Here is a 10,314-nt window from a genome sequence, read left to right as displayed (position 1 = left end):
CGATCTGTCTCGCAGGTCATGTGAAGACTCTGCAAATTTGGCATACTCGTACGGAAGAAGTCAATTTGATCGCTTATCGAATTATCGAGCCCCAGTGATTTCAACTTCGCTAAAACCGGGAACGGACCATTCGTTTCGCAGTTGCGCGCAATGAAATTAAACGACACTTGCTGCAGTTCAGGAGTTTTCAGCAGAAGCAATCGTATTTGCTCGGAAGTTAGAGTAGATTGTAGGTCAACATTCTGACATTAGGCTTTGTGGTGTTTAGTAACCGTACTAATCCTTCAAACTGATCATCTTTCCCGCCCCATTGACGAATGTTGCGGTAGTTTCGTTTCGTGTTCAACAAAAAGTCAGAATTGGAATTACGCTTCACCAATAACACACGGTCCATTCTTGGCCCGGAAAAAGTAAGCGTCGACCAACGCCGGCACACAAGGGACGCAAGCTTCAACTCGTACACATCAAAATGGTCGAAAATCTGGCATAAAACCTGCGAAAAACAAACTCTTGTTAATCAGTTACATTTACTTAAAAGTGTGAATCACTAACTTCATCAGGCAAATCGTTTAGATTCATCTTTTCTACGAAAGTTCACTGCGTAAATTGTTTTAACTGAAAAAGCAACCGATAACAATGGAGGTTAGATCCGAACTGTGTTAAAAACCGCGCTGTCAGAATAATTGTCAAAAAGACAGGATTGCTCGACCGTATTCCAGGGTTGTAGTCTTAAGCCCGGTCCACACGTAACGATTTGACGGCTACTTTAGTCTGCGCAGATTAAAGTCGTTATCGGATCGTAGCAAACTGTGGAGCGTCCACGCTACGATTTCATAACGACTGGCGTCGCAAACCCGATACGTTGTGCTCACTTATCGATTGCAGTGGTCGAGGAATTGGTTAAATTTTGATAAATTCCGTATAAAACTCGCGCATCAACATGTCAACATGTCAAACCACCATCAACACACGCGAACAAGTATGGAAGTTGGACCGTTACAAATGCTCGCCTGCTTTAATTTTCTAAAACTGCGGCGATGGCCAACAACGACAAAAGTCGGTGCAATCCGTCCAAGCAGCATGTACTTCGAAACAAATACCCAAAAATCCCAGCTCTCGATGAAATATGGAAAAGCTCTTTTGGAGAAAAATTGGTAGTCCTGAAAAGGACTGTTTGCAGTTTGCTGTACGCTTCCTGAGCGGATGTTTCCATGAGGCCGACGCCTTACTTCTTGGCTGGGGCGGCCTTCTTGGCAGCTGGTTTTTTGGCGGGAGCAGCGGCCTTCTTCGGCTTGGGCGTCTTTGGCTTCGCTGCAGCTGCCTTCGATGGCTTGGTAGCCTTCTGCTTGGGAGTTGCTGGCTTTTTGGCGGCTTTCTTGGCTCCTTCGGCCGCCGCTTTCGGTTTCTTGGCGGCGGCTGCCTTTGGTTTCTTCGTGGCTACTGCGGCAGCCTTTGGCTTCTTGGTTGCGCCAGCTTCTGCCTTCTTCACCACCTTCTTTGGCTTCTTATCTCCGGCTGCCTTCTTGGCCACCGTTTTCTTCTTCTTGTCGGCAGCAGAGACAGACTTCTTCGGGGCCTCAACCTTCTTTTTCTTCTCTACCGGAGGCTTCTTGGCGGACGCTGACAGTTTGAACGAGCCCGACGCTCCGGTTCCCTTGGTTTGCACAAGCTTGCCGCTGGTCACTCCGCTCTTCAGGGCCTTCTTCATGAAGGTGGCCAGCTTTGTCACGTCGGCCTTGTAGTTGGCTGCTACGTACTTCTTGATCGCCTGCACCGAAGATCCGTTGCGCTCGTTCAGAGCCTTAATCGCGGCAAAGATCATGTCGTTCACCGGCGGATGGGCCGCTGGCTGTTTCGGCTTCTTGGGTCCTGCGGCGGCCTTCGGCTTTTTCGGAGATTTGGCCACCACCGCTGGCGAGGCAGCGGAGGCTGCGGCTGGTGCTTCAGTTGCTACGGTATCTGCCATGCTTACTTGATTACTTGATGCTTTTGGCGCTTGAAACGTTTGTTTACACACACAGTTGTAACGAAATGTCAAAATCGGGGGGGTGCCTCAACTTTCATCTCTCAAATTAGAACAAACTCGAAAGCTGCCGCCAAATTTTATGCTGTCTTTTCTATACGCCATGCAAAATAGAGTTTTGTATTTTCGGAAATATTTTACTAGTTTGCTCCACCGGAGCCCGAACGCTGATTGAATCAAGTACTCTATACATGTATCTATCGAAACACACCCTTTATTATAGCCTACAGACCGATTCAGGCTGCTTAATTTCTCTCGGAATCCGAAAATTGTGTGTTTTCGGTGCTTTGTCACGAGTTAAATTGTGATTATTTCATAAACCAATTATTCAAGACAAGCATAAATATTGCTTTTCCGTATCTTCAGGACCTCTGCTTTGTAATTAGCACGTATATCAGGCGATCAAAGGCATATCTAGTATCTAAAAATTTAATTTAAAAACATGCTCCTGGACCCATCGGTACCTTCGCCGTCGTGTAACTCATCTTCGCTGACGCAGATAGGGGATTTACTTTTCATCAAATATACTAACTTTTTGGCCAATAATAACATTTCAATTACTTTACAATGTTTCCAATAGTTGTGCGAAAGGTTATAGTCAGCATAGTTATGGAATTACTTGAGCTAGTAAGCCAATAAATCCATTTTAATGATCCGACTAACTGGATGTGAGTTCCATAGACGCCACCTAGAAACGCAAGCGGTGTCGCACAAAATTACATGCTGAATAGACTATTTACAAACAAAGTTAGACAAAAATTGAAGTACAGTCATTCGTGTACACTTCAAGAACGCTTTGTGCAGTTTTATGTAAATCTGCACCTAATTGCAAGCCGAATATCCTTCGCTACCAAACAAACTGATGCGGCACTCATCGCATACGTCATCTGCTTTTGCATGATTGATCACAAAAATGTTACATGAAATATAATATATTCCATACATATTGCTCACTATGATTTTATTCTATTTATTTCATAAACTGCCAAAACTTCTAGCTTCAATAAAGCGGCATTACCGCTTGTTCACAGTCATCGAGAGAAAGCTCTACCTTTCTTGCCCAAAAGTACCTTGCTCATTGCGAAAGCGACATTGTGACGACTCATTAACTTCTTAATTACATAAAGTAATATAATACAAGGGCAATTCATGCTGGTTGAAAACAAACTATGCTGGCTATGGCAAAAGTGTTCTGGACGACGTATAAATAAAATCCTGTGATAATCTTCGTATTACGAAGCCGTTTACCAGAAGAGTTCAACCGATTTTTGTGATACTTGGAAACACAAGTTTTCGTACAAGAGATGAAATTTCAAAAGCGTACAAACATGACTCTAATTTCTAAGACAACTTTTCTACGATTTAAAATCGTACAATCGAAATTTATGTTTCGATCGTTCCATAGCAATTGCAGAAAACTGGTCATTTTGAATGTCACAGCTTTTGAATGAAAAGCTTACTGGTTTCGAACATTCCGCTAGAGGACTCTGATGCGCCTTGTGCATTTGAAGTTTTGAAAGATTCGTCGTGGACTTGCACAATCTTTTTACTTGAGCAATATAGAAAAATTGTGGATTCTGCAAAAGATACCGCAGAGGAAATAATAGAGTCAAACCAAAACGGCGCTTTTTAAAATAATACTGTATAGTATGAAGCAATCAGATCTACGAAATCATGTCCATGACGTCAGCCTTGTCACCTTGCGGCGGTGATAAGACTTTCGTGCGGCTTGAGTTGAAATATTTCACCGAAAATATTTCGAAAGAACGTTCGTTTGTTATACATTTTCTTGCTTTTTTAAATGGCTGGTCATCCTGTGCTAAACACATGTTTGAAAAGCTGGGAAAGGCATTCAGCTTGGCCGTATTGGTCGTATATTTTATTTGTGTTTTCTGGTGCATTGCTGCCTTAGTTTTGTTATCATTTCGAGAAACTAAAACTCAATTATTGACAGCTAAAATTTCCGTTTACAAAGGCTTCTCACCGTGCACGCCACAGGGAGCACTAGCCACTTGGTGCCATTGTAAATTAATTACATCGACCGGTAATTGGCAATGTTTGTATCAATTTATTTTTCATCGAAGCCGATGATTAAACCAGATTTGCAAATTCGGTATCCAGGTCGACCTAGGGCTCTATTGTTGCTGTCGTATGTTGTGCTTTGTACGGCATCCGACGGTGCACGGTCGGATCAGACAAGGACACTTCAGGATGTCAGGAAGTGCCGAGCTTCACCGGCCGTTGCCGACGATTGAATCAGACGGCCGGACGGGTATCGCGGTTCCCAGTTCGGCGGCAATAACGAATAATTAAAATGAAGAGCGAATCTCCCGAATTGCGGTCAGTTTCTTTCGCAGTTCAGTTTCGAAGCCCATCCACCATCCCTCTCTTTGTCGGACGCTCTCTCTCTCTCTCACACACACATACACACGCTCTCTGTGTCTCTTTTCTATTCCGCTCCGGGGCCTTGGTTCCCCGAAAACAGTATTCGAAAACTCATAGTTAGTAATTATGTTTTGGGATAAGCTCTTGAAATATTTATGTTTTCCGCTTCAATCCCGCAGATCCGCGCGGCATCTAGGGCTAGGGCCGGGATAGGGCTCGTACAAGGCCCCACAGTGTGGGGGTCACTTCACGAGTGGGTGATGGTATTTTCACAAAACCTGCCCACATCGTGCATTGACTGTTGTTGATTTTTTGTTGTTACGTTGAACGCTATTTTTTGCTGGCCTCCTCGCGATGCTGGGGACCCTCTGGTCGGTTGGCTGGTGTGGACCATTGGACCGTGCAACCTCGAACCCGAGCCATCAGCCGGACATTCGGCTGGCTCTACATTACGATCGATGGTTTAGTTAATTTACGGTTGTCCTCGCGGTCCTGCAATTGCAATCGCCTCCGGTCGGGGCGATCCCGTTTAACACTGCGGTCGGGCGGCCACGGCAAAGGTCGACGGGGAGCGGACGCGAAGCGGTAGTTAAAATCTGTGCTCATTTGCGTGCCCGGCGTGCGGTTGAAATGGTTTGCATAATTTAAGTACTAACTAGGGGCCTTGCCCGTACGACCCCCTCGGGGGGGGAGGCAGGTTCCCAGCATTTACGACGACTAGTGGGACGAAGGGAAGGTGGCAGGGTGGTGGTTTGTTTTGCCACCCACCGCCGGCAGGGTCGGGGTGATCGGGTACTGTTTGAAATTTTAATTATTATTGAAATGGCCAATCACAGGTGCGGCGGTCGAATGGGAGTATTTAGCGGATGGATCTGCTCTGAAAGCCATGCACCGGTGCCTCTGCCGCCGTCCCCCCTGTGAGTTCGATGAGTGAGAATTTTGCGGCCAAATTAGTTTTCATTCGATCCGTTCTGCAAAACAAGGTGTTTCGTAAACGTTTCGAAGCACCCTGTTGTAGTCTCATTTACACATTTTTGGCATTCTCGAAAAAGCAGAACTGTTTGAAGTGTGGCTGAAGTCAAAACATCAATACATTGTTCCAACATTGAGTTCAATAACAACATTGAGTTCCAACTAGTAAGGGGGGTCTTGCCAAAAGAGAAACGGCCATATTTAATGTTCCATTCAATGCTGCTGTTGATCGGCCCGCAGGTTATGGCGAATTGAGTTGAAAGCCTTTCATTAGCTAATGAACCATGTTAATAGCTACCTGCACAGTGTGGCGAGCATGCTTCGAGATCGAACGTAAGGAGTAACTTTATCCCTCTGACCCTTATTGCTTTTAAAGCATCTGATCACGTAAACATAACCTAGAAGTTTAAAAAAAGTCGGCTTCTTTTTCTCTGTTTTAGGTAGTACAATATGTTTGCAGCCCTGTGGACAAAGTAGTCGGACGGGGGTCTCGTCTCGAAACTTGCATACCGCACTGTGTGGGGTGTAGTCCAACAAAAACTAGCCAATTCAAATGTCGGTTCTTGTACCGTGTTAAGAAGGACCCCATTTTGCTTGAAATATGTTTCTATGTAAAAAAATCCCAAAACAAGAAGCACGAAATTGAATGGCGATTCATTCATCGGTGTTGATTTTTTTTATCATGTATTATAGAGACTTTGAGATGTAATAGCCTTGCATTCGTCTCTTTCTACATTCATCGAAGCTGATCGATTCCTGCTGCTGCTGCTAATTATAGGCCAAGTCGCTCACCATTCAGCGTTTGACGGGTGCCGGGAATCTCTGGGTATCCACTTCCATTCATCCCGGCTTACCAACAACGACTCTTTTATTATCATTTGCAGCGAACTCATTTGGGAATTTGGCAGTGCAGTACGCGGTGCACTAAGGAAAGCCCATCGAATGTCGAATGGAGTCGAATCGAATGTTGGCTGGGCTAAGAAAACAGAACAAAAAAATGACCACCCTGATGTTTGTTTTCCTGATGTTTGATGTTTCCTTGATTTTCCTTTTTCAGCGGCCGCACACGTGACTCCAAAGCATCAGGATATCCGGGGCTAGAGTGCCGGGACGAATGTGCCGGCAATATTTCGGGGCGCTTCCGAATCCCGGGACTTCTATTCAATCGAAAAACTGCTTCACCCGATCGAACGACATCGACCGTCATCCAAAACTGGCTGCCGATGTTGGCTCGACACTTTCCTCGACGATGGTTCGCTTCCGGTGCAGGATGCGCTTCGCCGTTCGCAACGCATTGAAACGCCAAATTTGGTGTCTGCAGCCACCAAAGGTCAGGGCCTGGCATGGCCCGGTGTCGCAAACTTATGCAAATTAACAGTTACAATTTGCGCACGTACGCGCAGATTGTTTACTCGCTTCGCTCCGCTTTCTTTCTGGCCGTCGGCATGCAGGCGAAGAGGCCACCGGAAAGTGTCTTCCACGTGACGGCCCGGAAAGCCGGCATGGTTGGCCGGCATTGGAGCGTGGTTTGGCACACGAGTTTGGCACAAGTTTGCCGCTGCTACGTGCCCATCGAGAATGGCTGGAAATTAGATAACAAATGACGCCGTGTGTTGTTTTCGTCGCGTTTTACCATGTTCGGCCCAGCAGACGGCGCACCCTATGGCACCCGGAAAGGCAGAGAGCACAGAGAACCCGCTAGCAAAAAAAAGGACATGCGGATGCAAATTTGGGCACCAGAAATGCAGCTCGCGTGCCGCGGCCAGGTTTGCGTGCAATGATTTCTTGGGACCTGGCGCGGAGGCTCGGACACGGTCGAACCATTTTTGGGATTCAGAAACATCCGAGGGAAGCTTTCGATAGCGGGGCTTTAAAAACTACGCGACACGCACCGTAAACGTAAAGTTAAGAAAGTGAAAAAACTGGGCTACAAAGCGATCGGCGTCGAGCACCGTGAAAGTGGATTATAAAATTTGACAAACTAGCCTGCGTCCGAAAGAAGTGCAACGTCCGCGCCGGGAAAATCGCTCACAGTTCGATGGATCGGAACGGGCAAAAAAAAACGTGAACGGGCGAAATGGGGAACCATTTTTCAGTCCAACGGCATCGGAACGGTTCAAAAATCGGCACGTTCTTTGCAGGGCCCGCCGCCGGGCACCGTGTGCGCCGCCCAGGAACGGCAAGGGCATCCTCGGCTTCGGTGTCTGGTAAATGTTCCAGTTGATTTGACGAACGCTAACGCTGATGCCGCCTTTTTGCTGTGGTCCACGGTTTTGGGTGGGACGTGTTTTGGCCCGCCGGACCCCCGTTATGCCGTTTGTCCTTCTGGGTGGTTCACATTTCGTTAGCCTTCGCATAATGCCCCCTCTTTCTAGATCGATGGTTGTGTGATTTCTTATTCTTAGAGCGAGAAATAGGAATGTAGAATTAAAAATTAGACTATGTCGGAGTCAGACGCGCGAGTGCATCGCGTGCAGGACCCGCATACCGGCGGCTTGTTGTTAGCCACGTCACCTTCGTGCCAGCATTTCCGTTGACGCTGAGACGGTGAGATCGGTATCGGTGAGTACCATTTTTTCGGCAGTCAATCAACGGTAACGGCAACGGCAAGGTTCTAAGAAATTCGGCTTCGGCTTGCTGGCATGCGCTTCCGTTCCGAGTTTCGCTGCCGGCGGGAAACGCGCTCGGGAAATGGCCTTTTTGCCCTGTTTGCCCAAGCGGCCCACTCTCGAAGTAGAATAAATTTCGGAAACACACCAAAAGAGTTTAAAAAAAGGAAATTAACGGAAAGAATGGCTGGTATGGCCCTGCTATGGCTCGTTCCGTTCCGGAGGTGGTAAATTATTTATACTTTTAATCCGTATTAAAATTTAATTTCCCGCGGCCGTTTGTTTCGCACGGAATGAAACAATAACAACGCCCGGTGCGCGCCTCGTCCTGTGCCCAGTGATGGCGCCGACCGTGGGAGGGGGAGGGGGGGGCGTGTTCATCACAGATCATCGCGTTCGCGGGCGATCATCGCGGGTGATCGGATGACAACAGCCGAGTGCATCCGCAGTGCATCGCAACTGCAGCGCGGCCGTGTGTGCAGCCGAGTGCAGATGGATGGAGCGAAAAAAATTAAATCACGAACTGCGGAGTGTCTCATCACTGTGCGCGTTCTGGATGGCCCTCGCCCCGAAAACGATGCTGCCGGGCCCGGATGGATATGCGCTTTTTTTCCAAGGGGGTTGCATTCGTTTGAGAGCAGTTTCTTGCTGTTAGCGATGGGGCAGCCGGGTCTTTTTTATAGTGGATCAGTGATTGTTGTGATTTAATTTTCGGATTCGGAAATTACTCAAACTGCATCCGAGCGTAACGGTGCGAAGTACGAAGAGACTTTGTGACGTTCACAGTTGGTGGGGTGATTTACGTTATTTTATTCTTTATTGTAAAAGTGTTGTTTCTGTCTCGATTCATTTCAAAATGTCCTTTTAATGATATGTTCTTGTTATGTTCTTCTAATGTTGGGTAAGTAAAATGCAAATGATAACGTAATAAAAAAAAACAAATAGAAAGAAATAAATAAATAAATAAATAAATAATTAAATACTCTAGACAGAGCGAGGAAACCGCCTATACAAACTAGGTTAGGAAGTTGAGAAATAATGCTGAAATGTGGACCCTTCCTTTTTGTGGCTACTTCTGTTTGGTCTTAGCATCGCTTGGTACCATTCCGGAACTATGGGACCTTTTTTAAATAATGCCTCACATTCAACAAATACGTTTACAATTTTACGGTGCTCGCGTATCGAGCGACTGTCTCAAATTCTGCCGATTCCGCTAGCCCAGCAGGAATGCATGTTGCACGGGCCTTTGGGGGTGTAATTTTTATGTTTGCGCTATCTGCGACCCAGCATCGGCCAAAGCGAAGTGACTGGTTGAAAATAAATCATACCCCAAACCAGATAGCATCATAAAATATAATGAACTCGCCGCGCGCCGTGGCACCAGGCCCAGTTTCCGGTTCTCTGGCCGGGTGACTTTTCGTTAGCCGGCGGACACACACAGATCATTCCGGTCGAGGCGGCCGCGGTCGACTGACAGTTAATTTGGCGAAACGTTTTGCGCCCGTCCGACTTCCGCCAATTCGGGCGACTTCTCTCTCTGGTGGCTCGTTTTTCAGCTGCGCTTCAGGTAAAGATTTTATGGCCCACGGAAAATATTTTTCATCTCCATGGCCGCCATCATCGTCATCATTGGTCCTCGGGTTCATCGGGTTCGTCTTTGGCCAGCTGGCTGGCTGGCTGGCTGTCGTGTGATACATTACTTGACCCATATATTCCACAAATTCCTTATGGATCGCAAACACACGGTGTGTACCTTTCATGTGAACCTGAGCAAGTCAAACTTTAAACCGTTGAATAAAAAAACATAGATAGTCAGAATTTGATGAATCGATCGTAGGAAACCGTCTTACAAGTTTCCAGGAAAATACAAGTTAGTTCTGCAATAATTAGGAGGATGCCTTCACGAGGGAACTTGCAGTCGGCTGCCCAAATTGGGGGCCCCAAAGATGAAGAGATAGTAAACCTCGAACACTTGAGCGCCGGCACGAACGAAGGTTTCAGCTTATCGGTCCCTTGGAGGGCACCAAATCCTCTTGCTCTCGCTCGTACGCTCCCGGCCACGTCGCCGTCGTCTTGATCGGCTTGCCTGTGGCTTTCGGGCTGCTGCTGCTGCCCGAAACCCCCGAGAAGAAAGCCACACGCTCGTGAACGAACCCTTCGGCGTAGGATCGAAGAACATCCTCGACGGCTGGAGTTTGCTTTTCGGCAAGATAAACGAGTCTGGGAATTGAGATTCCATTTCGGAGGCGTTCGGTGGCAGCGCAGCGGCCACACTAGTGCCATATCACGAATTCGCTGCTCATCATCTCGGGAAGCGATACGGAA

The 10,314-nt window shown here is 47.0% G+C and overlaps 1 protein-coding gene across 1 annotated transcript; it reads right to left on the bottom strand.

Annotated features, from left to right (window-relative positions):
- Positions 1 to 1,225: 1,225 nt before the first annotated feature.
- On the bottom strand, positions 1,226 to 1,966 carry LOC128277675 (histone H1B-like). The gene has a single exon (XM_053016170.1). It carries the CDS (start codon positions 1,964 to 1,966, stop codon positions 1,226 to 1,228), a length of 741 nt encoding a protein of 246 aa, XP_052872130.1.
- Positions 1,967 to 10,314: the final 8,348 nt, after the last annotated feature.

Source organism: Anopheles cruzii, chromosome 2 (assembly GCF_943734635.1).
Source record: "Anopheles cruzii chromosome 2, idAnoCruzAS_RS32_06, whole genome shotgun sequence".
In the NCBI taxonomy this organism is placed as follows: Eukaryota; Metazoa; Arthropoda; class Insecta; order Diptera; family Culicidae; genus Anopheles; species Anopheles cruzii.
Note: the sequence above shows the minus strand (reverse complement) of the source record. Positions and strands in the feature narration are given on the sequence as shown.

What these genes read in the sequence shown, in the direction of transcription:
- LOC128277675 (XM_053016170.1), bottom strand. Translation starts at nt 1,966, where the DNA reads ATGGCAGATACCGTAGCAACTGAAGCACCAGCCGCAGCCTCCGCTGCC.